The sequence below is a fragment of the Hippocampus comes genome, unplaced genomic scaffold (genome assembly GCF_001891065.2).
Source record: "Hippocampus comes isolate QL1 unplaced genomic scaffold, H_comes_QL1_v1.1 scaffold242, whole genome shotgun sequence".
Taxonomy (NCBI): Eukaryota; Metazoa; Chordata; class Actinopteri; order Syngnathiformes; family Syngnathidae; genus Hippocampus; species Hippocampus comes.
The window spans coordinates 2539488-2552650 of record NW_017805385.1 but is presented as its reverse complement, the minus strand read 5'-3'; the positions used below and the strand labels follow the sequence as shown (position 1 = coordinate 2552650).

At 47.0% G+C, this 13163-nt stretch overlaps 1 protein-coding gene across 2 annotated transcripts in view; it reads right to left on the bottom strand.

Annotated features, from left to right (window-relative positions):
• Nucleotides 1–13163, bottom strand: part of col18a1a (collagen type XVIII alpha 1 chain a) — a 44344-nt gene that overhangs the window by 5360 nt on the left and 25821 nt on the right. For both annotated transcript variants that reach the window (XM_019872876.1, XM_019872875.1), the window contains 26 exons: nucleotides 11783–12324; nucleotides 10169–10258; nucleotides 8478–8549; nucleotides 6256–6334; nucleotides 5689–5816; nucleotides 5404–5430; nucleotides 5086–5292; nucleotides 4660–4686; nucleotides 4500–4562; nucleotides 4328–4405; nucleotides 4193–4243; nucleotides 3307–3438; nucleotides 3161–3223; nucleotides 2956–3000; nucleotides 2719–2850; nucleotides 2193–2264; nucleotides 1907–1933; nucleotides 1686–1784; nucleotides 1343–1378; nucleotides 1126–1215; nucleotides 994–1026; nucleotides 824–859; nucleotides 460–519; nucleotides 317–394; nucleotides 197–232; nucleotides 32–85 (listed from right to left, as the gene is read on the bottom strand). In XM_019872876.1, coding sequence (XP_019728435.1) covers nucleotides 32–85; nucleotides 197–232; nucleotides 317–394; nucleotides 460–519; nucleotides 824–859; nucleotides 994–1026; nucleotides 1126–1215; nucleotides 1343–1378; nucleotides 1686–1784; nucleotides 1907–1933; nucleotides 2193–2264; nucleotides 2719–2850; nucleotides 2956–3000; nucleotides 3161–3223; nucleotides 3307–3438; nucleotides 4193–4243; nucleotides 4328–4405; nucleotides 4500–4562; nucleotides 4660–4686; nucleotides 5086–5292; nucleotides 5404–5430; nucleotides 5689–5816; nucleotides 6256–6334; nucleotides 8478–8549; nucleotides 10169–10258; nucleotides 11783–12324 — 2357 coding nt within the window. The remainder of the gene's footprint in view (nucleotides 1–31; nucleotides 86–196; nucleotides 233–316; nucleotides 395–459; nucleotides 520–823; nucleotides 860–993; nucleotides 1027–1125; nucleotides 1216–1342; nucleotides 1379–1685; nucleotides 1785–1906; nucleotides 1934–2192; nucleotides 2265–2718; nucleotides 2851–2955; nucleotides 3001–3160; nucleotides 3224–3306; nucleotides 3439–4192; nucleotides 4244–4327; nucleotides 4406–4499; nucleotides 4563–4659; nucleotides 4687–5085; nucleotides 5293–5403; nucleotides 5431–5688; nucleotides 5817–6255; nucleotides 6335–8477; nucleotides 8550–10168; nucleotides 10259–11782; nucleotides 12325–13163) is intronic.

Here is a 13163-nt window from a genome sequence, read left to right as displayed (position 1 = left end):
ACAAAAACCAAAACCACCGGACTTTACTTACCGGTCTCCCAGGCATTCCGATTTCACCCTTAATTCCGTGAGGTCCATATTGTCCCTACGTGGAAAACATATCCATAGACGTGACTTATTGCTGGCTAGCAGAACAAACGTTTGACATTTTTGGAAAGGATTGTTGTTGATATTTGAAAATTGCGCAAATACTTACAGGGGGTCCCACCGGTCCAGGAGGGCCTCGATCTCCCTAACGGCACAGTAGCAATGTCAGAAATGCAAAGCAAAACCTCACTCGAGACAAATGCCGACTGTCAAATGCACCGATGCTTACTTTGAAAGCCGTTAGCCCCGCCGAAAAGAGGGGCCCCCCATCGGGGCCGATGACCAGACCGGGCTCGCCTTTCTCGCCCTGCGGAGAGAACCGCCATTAGCTCCACAACCAAGGCTAAGCGCAGCATTAAGCTTTGGCCGTACCTTGATGCCAAAACCTGGAGGTCCGGGATCTCCCGTGTCGCCCTTTGGACCCATAGGACCCTAACGGGACCACAGAAATACAATTAGAGTGTGTTGACATCAGAATGAGAATCACTATAGCTTTATTTGCTGGTTAAAGTCAAGCCTCTCCTTCCTCAAGAGCACTTTGAAACAGTCATTCATGCCCAGACTGGACTCCTGGAATGGGAGCACAGTTTGGATTTGGGGAAAAAAAAAAACCTCAGCAAACAGGCATGCATTAACAGCCAACAGGGCGCCACCACATCCCTTCTCCAGGTGCGCCATAATAGAGGAAGGGAGAAGCGTTGGGGAGAAGCCAATAAGTCGTCACTGAGGGACTTACAGGGAATCCAGCTCTACCCGGCACACCAGGTCCTCCCTTTCCAGAAAAAAAGAATAAACATTTGATTAGATGAGGTGCACCCTGGACTGATTATCAGCCAATGTTAGGGCACATCTTGACCACCTGCCACCCCGAGTCACTCTTGTGAACATTTTACTTTGAATACACACCTGATGTCCAACACTGCCAACAACACCATCAAACTGTAGCAGCAAAAAAAAAAAAGGAAAAAAGAATAAACGTAAGATCAGGATGCAAATTTCCTGCATATTTGCCAGCAACATTTGGGGAATTTGCAATACGTTGTCCGATGATTGGTAGACGATTTGCCCGGGTGGTCCAGGTGGGCCTGGCGGTCCGGGAACTCCGCTTCCATCGCGGCCTGGTTCACCCTTAAACAAATCATACGTGTGAAATGATTACCATGCGTTCGATCCAAAAGAATCCAAACAAATGCGGGATCTATTTGGCATTGAACAAAATCAAGATACGAATAGCATGTGAAAATTATATATTCACCCTCTCTCCTCTGTCCCCTCTTTCCCCTTTTGGTCCCTGTAACATCCAAGAATCAGACAGCAGATGTCAAAAATCAATTCCAGTTCAAACCCAAAAGCTAAGCAGAGCTGCATCGTTAGCGCAATTTGGATTTGCTGATTGTCGGCTTCTGATCTCCTCATCGTTACCACTTGGAAGCAGTGAGAGGGCAGTTCAGTTCTCAAAATGAGAAGATTCATGGGAGCCATTGTTTGTAAAAGCTTGTCACGGTCTAAATTGGAGGCAATTCGGAACAAACGATACATGTCGTAGCATGTCCACGCAGGTGCTAGCTAGCGCAAGAGCAATCAAAAGGGTTCGAGACCTGAACTCCGGGGAAGCCGTCCAATCCCGGTTGCCCGTCTCTTCCTTCAGGACCCTCGCTGCCCTTCTGACCGGCGAGGCCGGGCAAGCCTGGTTTACCCTGCGGGGATTCATGCCTTCAATTTAGAATGCGGGAACACTTTAGGACGGCATGCTGTCCTCCCGCATGGACGCTATCCATCCCAATTATGTGATGACTGCATCAGGTGCTCGGTTACTTACTGGAAGTCCAGGCAGGCCAGGTGGACCCTAAGAGCACACATTTGATTGAGTTAGACAGACCGAAAAACATTCCACCTCGCATCTAGGTTGTCTATTTTCGTGCAGTGAATACGTTGATTGAAGCGGTCACTATGAGCCGATTCCTGAAGTGGTAAGACCAGCGATTCCTACTGGGGAGGTTGATTCACCCAAATCAGTTCGAGTGGGAGCGGGCACACTGGGCCGATGGTGCGCCGCTCAATTCGGAGACTTTTTATGCCTTTTTGAAATGCATCAAGCGACTAACCTGCCTTCCTTCAGGTCCTCGGACGCCAGGAAGCCCGTTGGAGAAAATCCCACCAGATCCCTCCATGTCATCCTTCAAACAGCAACAAAACCTTCAAGCGTTCCTTCTTGCACATCGAGCAAATCTCTCACGACTGTGCGGTAATCCGAGAAGTAACGATCAGGTATCGATTGGATGATTTCTGTGTTTTCTAAAGCTTCGCGAAAAGCAACATTTCCCATCAAATCAGTATTTTTCTGCGAAGTGCAATTACTATTGTTGGGCCACTTGGCGTCACCGTTCTCAAACACGTCGGTCGAGGCGGTCGGCAGGTCGAGCCCAGCCATCGGACATTGTGTCTTTTGCGCTCGCTTTCCTTGCAAAATATCGAATGATCCGCAGTACAACGAAAACCAGCAACAAGTGAAGGGGCATGTCGTGTCATGTGGCACCCGCAGGGATATGTAATGAATTCAAAATTACATTTTTATCCGAATCAATGAGATGCAGTCATACAAGCACAAAGTATTGTTTGGCAACAACTTACAAATCCAACACGGTATCTTGGTCCAGGAGGCCCGGGAGGTCCGGGTGGCCCAGCCGGTCCCATTGGTCCGGGCAAACCAGCCAATCCGGGCTCACCCGTCGGTCCGGGTAAGCCGGACTCTCCTTGAGCGCCCTTTGCGGTGGACAAAAGGAAATGGGAAAATGAAAAAAAAAAAGCCGAAACATGCAATTACTTAGTTGACTGCGTGTCTCATGCATAAAAAGGCGAAATGGTCACCTTCTGTCCAACTGGTCCTGGATGACCAAGCACACCAGAGTCACCCTAAAATAAGACAAAATAGAACAAATCATGTTCACGTGATCACTTTGTATGAGATGTTGAATAAAAAAAAAAAAAATGGGTTGAATGCAGTGGCGACTTGCTACCATGAGATCGAATGTGCTAAAAATGGAGGCATCGATGTAAACGTGTAGGAAATGACCTTTTCTCCCCTTGGGCCAGGCGCTCCCGGTTGGCCATCGACACCCGGTAGACCGGGCAAGCCCTGTGGGCCAGAAACTCAGGTCACGGGTGGATCATCATAACCAACGTGGAAACCAATTCTGAAAGCGTCACGTTGCCACTTACAGGTTGACCAGGTGCCCCATCTTGTCCCGGTGGTCCGATTGCTCCCGAGCTCAAAGCTGTGTTTGGTGGAGCAACACCGGGAACCCCAGGTGGACCTGGTGGGCCCGCTGGGCCCGGTGGCCCTGGCAGGCCCTAAAACAAAAACAAACACCAAACAACAAGTGAAGCATGTCAGGAAAAAAAAAAAGCAGGCCATCATAGTCCATTGTTGAACATGAACCCAATTGTTGAGTATTTTCGACAAATATTGTGTTTGTCAAGTACGTGGAGTTGGGTCTTGCCCAGCTTGTCGGTGAAATTCAGCTTTGTCAACCACTGTCATGACTAACCGATCCCCATAGAGGCCGGCGTTGCATCGCTTTGGATTGAAGACCAGCACAGCTTTTGAGTAGATGATGAAGATTAGGCAGTGAATTTCTGCTCATCACCTCGATTATGAGGGAGAGAAACGCCAACACTTTCAAAGTCAGACAGGTTTGGGCACCTCACACCACAACAGAGCACATGTCGTCATATGTGTGTACATAAATGATTTTTTTTTTAAACCATCAAAAGCCTTTTCTCTTCATGGTTTTATAGTTTGAGCCGTCACAATAGTGAAAAAGAAAAAATGCATTACTCTCAGAGTCACCGTCATGTTTCCTTTAAAAAAAAAAGTGACATTAGGTGTGTGTGTGTGTGTGTGTTTTTTTTTTTTTTTTTTTTCTTTAAAAAAAAAAAAAAAAAAAAAAGCTCATTTTCTGTACTTTTTGCTCAGAAACTGCTGTTTTTGGTAAAACCAAGCCAAGTTCGACTGTTAATGACTCAAGAAGAAAAAAAAGAAGCTAAACAATTCGACACGTTCCGTTGTGTATCCTTTCACGTATTGCGCTGGTACCGCACTGACCCGAATTGATTCCAGATCAGGGAATCCTGAGCCCTCCATGTCCACGTAAGTCTGAAAAAAAGTAAAACATCCATGGCACACAGTTCCGTCCAACCAATTGTCACTTCCTCAGCATGGAACTGGAGCTTGACTCACAGATCTGCTTCCTGGTCCCGGCGGTCCGGGAGGACCCGGTGGCCCTCTGGCACCGGGCTGACCATCGCCGCGCTCTCCCTGCGTACATCGCTCCCATGAGATTTCCAGTTTCTACTCAACGTTATTACCGACGGCGCGGACGCCGGGTCCACTCGGTCGCCGCTCATCTCACCTTCTCTCCTTTCGTTCCGGGATCTCCAGGGGTTCCTGGGAAGCCCGGGGGTCCATCAACACCCTGCGTGGTGAAAAGGGGATTCAAAGTTCAAAGGGGGGGTCGATCCATGCAAAGCGAGGGGCGAAATATGCCGCACGCCTTGGACAAAGCAACTCACTCGTTTGCCGTCTTCACCGGGATCGCCCTGTGCAATGACACAAAACATAGCGGTCCAGATCATTTTCCGCGCCGCACATCATTTGGCCCGATAAAAAAGACCATTAAAAATGAGTCTTTCATTGCGTGTCTGAAAATAGTTTGTTGTCATTTGAATTCGGTGTGTTGCAATAGGGAGCGATGGAAAACATGCAGGACGGCGGCGGCCCTCCAGGACTGGAATCGCCCACCACTGTTTAACAGGAAGCACTGACGTAGCAGCTTTCCAGTGTCCACTTGGAGCAATTTTATCCTTCCGTTTCACAACTCATACTTATCTGCGTTCAACTGCTTTTTGGTACATTGTTGGACTGCAAAGTAGAGGATTTCCCCATGCGTCCCCCCAAATCGATTCTCTTGAGAAATATTCAGGAGACGGCGCACTAACTGGTTCTCCGTCCTCTCCCGGCGGTCCCTGGGCACCAGGGACACCCGGTGGTCCGGGTGGTCCTCGAGCACCCGGGACGCAGGAAGCAACGGAGCCGTCTTGGCACACAGAGACGTCCGATGGCATTCCCGCAGACCCGGGAGGCCCCGGTGGGCCGGGGGGGCCGGGTTCTCCCTTCTTTCCTTGGTAGCCAAATCCGGCGTTGCCCTAGAGAGCAAATGACAAATACTTGTTGTGGTGAGGAGACGAAGAACCTGAGACACATTTAGTCCCGGGCACGTGAGAAAAAAGGTGGTACGGAGCGGAGATTCGACTCACCTTCGCTCCCTTTTCTCCAGGTTCCCCCTGAAAAAAATGAAGAAGAAAACAGCATTGACAGTGAAGCAAATATACGGAATAGTAGTTGCTTTGGATTGATTATTTATACATATACACTGCATCACGCTTTAAAATGTTTCATCCTCAATTCCATCCAACACTTTTACAAAGCATTCACATTCAAAACACTGTCGTTGGTTTGAAGCACGTGTAGAAAATCATCAGAATTACAATAACGATCAAATACTTATATCAAAGAATGCCTGAATGATGGCATGATCCCACCTTTCCCCCTCGAGCACCGCCCTGCGAGCTCACTGCCGTGCTGTAACCGGCCTCTCCTTTTGGGCCCGCCACGCCGCGGTCCCCTTTCTCTCCTCGCTCTCCTTTCTCTCCTTTGGCCCCGATGGAGCCTGATGGGACAATCACATCGGACACCGTAAACTTGGGCTGCACAAGATCTTGAGACGGGAAAAAAGATGTTGCTATAATCGAGCAGAAAACAAGATGTTGAAGTGTTTCTTACAAAGTAGTCTGTGAGCGATTTATTTTCAGCGGTAATGTTGCAAGATGGGTGCGGAGTCAGGTTCAAGTGCTTTGGAATCCCAGCTTGCGGTGTAAACTATTAAAATTTGCCATTCGAAACATTTTAGGGGTTCGGGCCCGATCCTGGCAAGTATTTCGGCCTCGTGTTTGAAAAATCTGCTCAAGGGTTACATGCAAGAATCGTCATGCCCACTAGATGGAGAGATTTGCCACTAAGTCAGTCCGGCGTGCGCCGCGAGGGTCAATGTGAAGAAATGTTGCCTTCTCGTGAAGGTTTGGGCGTCGTCGTGCGAGGACGCGCTTCACCTGTGTGTCTCACAGTCGACGTCTCCTCTTGCCTGGCGACCGGTGGTTGCTGAATAGGCCTCAAAGGAGGCGGAGCCGTCTGGTGGCGACAGACAAACGGGATCAGGCCTTCGATCAAGCAATGACAATTCATTCTGTGGAGCGTCTCGTCAGGTCCTCGGCTCCCTTGATTTGAATGAATGACCTCATTTGAATCAGACATGGCTTCATGTGTCCCTAAAGGGTAGATTGTGAATGCGGCTTGACTTTTTTTCCAGCACAGCCAGATTTTCAGATATTCTCTCTCTCTTTTTTTTTTTTTTGTGTCTTTAAGTTTGACTCGTGAAAGCTTTCACAATGCAGATGTGTTGCCATTCATAGCTTAGGACGTTTCAGGAAAAAAAAAATCCACCTGTTGCTAAAGCTAATCCTTAATTATAAATATTACGAAGCCTTGCCGCAGTCAAACAACCGCATCACCGTTCACCCGACGATGTCCCGTGTACAGTTTGTCCTAATGCTTCGATCATACGACTCATATACAGTCAGGGTACACGAACCGATAGTGATGGCCAACTGAAGCGTCATGAAGTACTTGTCATAGTTTTTGACTCCTCTAGATGGCACTCTTGGTGTAAAGATGCGGCGGAATATTTGCACTACCCTTGATGTATAAAACAAGAGCACCATCTAGAGGAGTCAAAACATATCACAAGTGCTTCATGAAGTTTCTTATTCCCATCACTGCAATGCAATACAGTCACCCCAGTGACAATTTCGTACATGTACACTTTGCTGCAGCAAACATAAAAACACAAAACGAAACCAAAAAAGAACAAAACTTTTTGCAGAAATTTAAATCAGCCTCATGTAAACAACCCCGAAATGCACAAGGGCAGCACTGCCAGCAACAGAAGCAACCGATGACTCATTTTGGCTCCTTTGTGGAAATTATGGAGCCTTGCGGCCCCCTTGCCCCTGGCCCCCGCTTCCCAAACACAGACAGACAGCTCATTCTTGACCGATGACACAGTTGAGTGTCACCTGCAAAGAATGCGCATGCAGCCCAAGGGGGCAACACCAAGTTGATAATTAACCAGTTGTCTTCTCAGAGGCTGCCCCCCCCCACCCCCACTGTGTCGCGTAGCAACGGCTACACTAAGAATTCCACATAACAATTAATGACAAAGCTTGACACACAATTACTAACATGATAAGCGACTCATCCATGCATTCTTCATGCAGTAAGTAGGGGGCCCTTCCATGTGCCGACTGGCAGAGCTGAACCATATGACCTCCAAAGTTTAAAAGCACACATCCAGTTTCCTTGGTGACAGAAATCCCGGTTTGGCCTTGGTGGAGGTTTGCAAATCTCAAGGCAAATCATGAATATGTGGTGGTCCTCATTAGACATGAAACCATGCTCACACTCAGTGTGTTTTTTTTCCCATAATATTTCTCACTTCATTCACCCCCTGCACCCCTTTAAAAAAAATGGGAGGGAGGCCTTCCTCTTGCGGTGGACACTTCAACAACATTGTCAACGATGTCACAAGCGTGTGATCCTCCCAACAAATACCTGCATGCCAAAATGGAAAGTTTCACTTGACTGCCCTTTCAACTTTGCATTTTGCCCCGACACGTCTGAGTTGTACAGACTGGATCGGTTCTAATGCCTGTGAACAGACATGTGGAAAAATTGCTGGCCAGGTATTCGGTACCAGCTGTTGCCTTGAACGCAACCTGTGCTGATTATGACGCGAATAAACACATTTTGGACGGAGGGAAAACCCGCCTGTAAAAGTGACAGCCTATCAATGCACAGTCATTAATGTCCAGACTGGAAGACTTCTGGCGGCGCGGCAAGCCCCGCCCACCATGTCTGCTGCAATGGGTTTCAAGCTGCCTAATTTGCGAAGCCTTTTTGTACTCACTGTGACAATGTCAATATAGAATGCCAAAGTGCTTGCAAAAAATTCGCAGTCAAGATGACTATGGTCATCCCAAAAGATTGAATTTGAGGCAAATTTACTTTTGAGAAATCCAGTGCTACAGTAACTTTCAGTTTCGTGCTTATGATCGACTGATAAACCCACCCTCAATGTCAAAGTCGTGAGCAGAATTGCCATCTGCAACCAATCATTATAAAATAATATTTATCATTTGTAAAGGAGACGAATGCTTTATTTGATCTAATTCAGCTCTTCATCTCTTCTCCATACCAAATGAAAATGGGTCCTTACCGTCCATGTGTGTTTTTCTACGGCTGGTTTAGAAGGTCTGCTTTCCGCATCACCACTTCCCTCTCCTGAAGTCTGAGAAAAACAAGCGTACATTTTTAAAATTCAAAACAAACAAAAAAAAAAGGGCTTCACACATCGAGGCTGTGGGAATAATGTCAGTATGATAAATCACCACTAGATGGCAGATGCAGCTTTGATCAGATCTTGGTCCACACATGGTGTGTGTGTGTGTGTGTGTGTGTGTGTGTGTGTGTGTGTGTGTGTGTGTGTGTAAAATCCAGTGCCCGATCCCACGCGGCCAGGTGGCGTGCGAAAGCAGTGTGGTGGTGAGAAAATGGATAACGTCCAACGTCCATGAAAAGTTCATGCGTAGTTCATGCATCAGTGCAGTGTTTTTCTTGCAATAAACTGTGTTTTGTTTGTTTATGTTGTTATTTAGTAGGAAAGCGTTATTTAGATCTTTGAGGTATCACAAATGCAAAAAAATAGCATCAAAGTGAAAGTTCTGCCTGAAATCACAAAAAGCTCTTCTCAGAATTTTCCTTGGAAACGAGTTTACCAATGCTCCACTGCTGTTTACTCAAGAATGGTCAAAAGTAGAATTGTGCTTTTATTTCCTTGATGAAAGAAGAGCGTTAAATACTTCTTTTGGTAGGTTCTATGCTTATGCATTTTTCCCCACGGTGATAGCGAGCATTTTTTCTTCATAATGCTAAAATGGAAGCTGCCACTGTCACTCCCAACTGCTTCTAAAATGATGTGCGAGCAGACTGCTGCGATAAGACGCTCCTGCCAGACAGGAGAGAGTTTTGAAAGTCACGATGTGGAACACGTTGCTTCTCCTGGAAAACAGCTGGGAGTCAATGAAAGAAACATCCTGTAAATCCCAAGCCTGTCATTTCCGCTCGGAATGTGATTCCCCCCCACCTACCCCCACGCGATCTAATACAAACAACATGTGAAGCTCGCTCGACATGCCCTTCCTTAGACCTTCAAGTGCTGCGTTTAGTGCTCCAAATGGTTGTGGGGCGTGTGTGTGTGTGTGTGTGTGTGTGTGTGTGTGTGTGTGTGTGTGTGTGTGTATCATGTTTGATCAAACAAGCTCATTGGCGGCCTGCAATGAGGCACCTGTGTGTGAGTCTGGGTGGTCAACGCCGACTAGAATGTTGCAAAAGTTGATGCAAAAGGCTGAGAAATTGCAGATAAGATTGGCCATTCATCAAACAAAAATGACATCACTGTTTCTTTATATTTTTAACGTCTTAGTGATAAGCAATTAGCATTCGTATTTCACAACACAAAAATAGTTACGAAGATAATTATCATAAAAACATTTCGAAATCCTAGCCATCAGCATGGTGGGCGGGTACCGAGGGCCATCCAGCACAGCCAGCTTTCTTAACCGGCTGGATTGATCGTGAGCGAAATGGGTGTCTGTAGGCACTTTATGTTCTCTGACTGTACACTAGGTGGCAGTGTTGCTATAAAAATACTGTAAAGACGAAATAGCCTGTTCAGAAAGTGCAATGTTTGGCTTCACTCTGGCCTTGTTATTTTCATTTCCATGATACTTGTCCAAAGACATGCTGCAAAACGCTTTGATGAGGATTTGGCCTCAGTTGTAGCTTCGCTTGTATATGAAATGTGACATAAAATGGCACATGAAATAGTCGGCTGGCGTTAACGCTCACCATGTCTGAGTCCTCGTCGTCGTCGTCGTCTTCGCAGTGCCTTTCAGCGGCACGGGGGTCTCCCACCACCCTCAGCTCGCTGATCACACCCTGGGAAGAAGACAGGCGCACAAGGCTTTGACGCTTGATGATGATCCAGTCACAGCAAAATATCACAGACGACTAAAACGAGGACCGAAAAAGGAAATCCACGGCACACTCCGTCACGCATGGCTTCAAAAAAACTGTACGTTACGTGATCAATGCCAACAATGACAAACGCGCACCACAGAAATTTGAATTGACTTGAATTCATTCATGAGGTGAAAAAAATGATCCACAGAGGAAAAAAAATAAAAAATAAAATCAAAATCAACTTTGTAACACTCTGACTTTCTCCTGAGGATAATGGGAATCTGAATAGAACCTGACTCTTTCAGCCATTCACTTTTCAGAGGAATGAACTTGAACTGAACTCGCTGAAAGTCCACCTTTGGGTGCACAACGGAAGAGTAACTGCCGAACAACTGAGTTCATGCACATGGCCGGGTCAAATGAGGTGATTTGCTACAGACAAATGAAAGACATCCATTATATGCTCGCGCCGAGGACATCCAATTACTTCTTGCAGACAATGTTCGGCGCGGGGGGCTGCTGGGGTGATTTAGAACAGTGGTCTGATGCTTTGGATCAGGCTAATTTGAGCAATGAAATCAAATGAGCTATTCAGCTGCAAAGTCTCGCGCGCTTCAAAATCGACGTGAACCAGCGCCGGGGCTGGCGGCGACACCAAAAGTTGCTTTTGGTTCAAGACAATGAGAGACACGTTTTAGGCATGTGATGAGACACTTGCCCTTAGTTATATACCGTACCGCCTCCCTGATTGCCCTTCGCTCGCCTGACTATGGCGTTGTGCATTGTGTGTTCGCGAAGCAAGCTTTTGAAAAACAAATTTGGTCTTAAATACAGGTTGTGAACTTCTTAAGTTTAGCTTGATGCTAGACTTCAACTGGGAGTGGAAATGATAAAGCTTGAAGCCTTTAAAAAAAACTATCCACTATCTGCTAAACCAGTGGTGTCCAAACTTAGGGCCTGGGGGCCATTTTTGGCCCATCTTCCATTTTTCAGCGGCCCGTGACATGACAAAAAAACAAAAAAAAAATCCCCATTATTCAACATGGAACTTTTCTCTATGTTTGAAGATATAAATAAAACATTTATGATTAAAATAATTTATCTACAAAATACAGTAGTGAATAAAGATAAGTGAATTTTAGAAGCAAAATATTTTTGTCCGCTTTGTGCTCGATAACTGATTTATGAAGATGTTCAGATTCAGATTCAGAAAACTTTATTTTTCCCCATGGGGTAATTTGGACGGAGATGTCACATGAATGATCCTCAAACCACTGATAAACAGTCACCTTACAGTTTTTTTCTTTTTGATGACGAACTCCCGTTCTGACATACAGATTCGTGATGACCCTTCGAGGTACGTCGTAACGAGGTTCGACTGTATGTTACAGTGGCACATCTCAATTGTCGACAAGCTCATTTTATTTCCGGCGCAGAGCGGCCATGACCGTCCTTCACGTTTAGAATCCCGGATTCTGACACAAGATCTTTCATACATACCAGGAACTTGCTGGGATCCGAGCCTCCAGCCTGCCCAACGAAGACGCCGGCGCCAGCTTCCAGCGCCATCTCATCGGGGGACCTTTCGATGCGCTTCACTTGAGGATCGATGTCACAGTTCAGGTAGAACTTGACCTTGTCATCCTTTACCGCGATAGCAAAACGGGTCCACTTTTCCCTCAGAGAGGGTACGAGGAACTTGGCGGCCTCGTATGACGTCTCCGAGTCGGGCTCGGTGTAGTACAGGATCACGTTCTGGTTGCCGCCCTGCACGGCTGACAGTTTGACGCCCACATACATGATCTGCTGCGTGGCGTCTGTGACAGAGAAGATCACGCCGCCCCGATCCGACGTGGGTTTCAAGTTGAAGATGAGCGAAAAGTCCCGGTAGAATGGACTCGGCAGGTGGGCGCGGGCCAACTGGCCCGTGCTGGCGTCGGGGCCAAACACGTAGCCGGGACTGCCGTCTGGCCCGTAAACTCGCGTGATCTCATTCGGAGGAGGGTCCCCGATCAGCTGCAGCAGGGAGACGCCGCTGTCTTCTACAAATAAAAAATAAATAAAATAAAATAACCAAGTGAGCCCACAATTTGCACGAAAGCCTTCTTAAAAGGGGAGGGCAGCATGGCAGGGCACAACGTTAGGATCAAGCGTTTTGGTATTGTGGTGGAATTGTGTCAGGACGCAAGGTGGTTTTGCAAACTCAACCAAATATTGAACCATATTGATGGAGGAACAAACACGACCGGAACAATTTTAACAACGAGACTGCAGGCATGTTTGAGGATTTTCAGGCTCACGTCAATATCAGGATTGGTTTCAGTGAGAGAGAGAGAGAGAGATGAGGTTAGCTGCAGTCAAGCCGAAAGCTTTACATTTGAGAGGTTCCATGTTGCGGGGCACAGAAACGCAACGTCAAACGGCTTTTGTTCCTGGAACTTTTCAAGTCATGCAAACAAACACAGGAGACTGCCGGCTGACTTGTTCCGAAGAAAATGCAGCGCTTGCATCTGACATCCTCAGTCCACTTTTGTGCAAACACGTTGCCTCGAGACTTAAGTAAATGAGTCCCCAGATTTGGCGCAACATCGACTGAACGACATGGCGCCATTGTTCAGAGTGCATCAGCGGAGGCCCCTTGCGCGCATGACCTCATTCCTCCATCTCCCTGGGTGACTGGTGACTTCAGACATCAGAAATGAAGCGGGCTTAAGCTAACAAAATATTTAGCGAGCATGGCGTGGACGTGTCTGACATCGAGACTTCAAACAAACGTCTTTTACTCGTTACAAGGAGTGATGCCTCCCCGTGTTTTCCCAAAACATGCTGCTCCGGGACATCACTTGAAGATTGTCTCCTCCTTTGAAGACAAGCTTTGGTT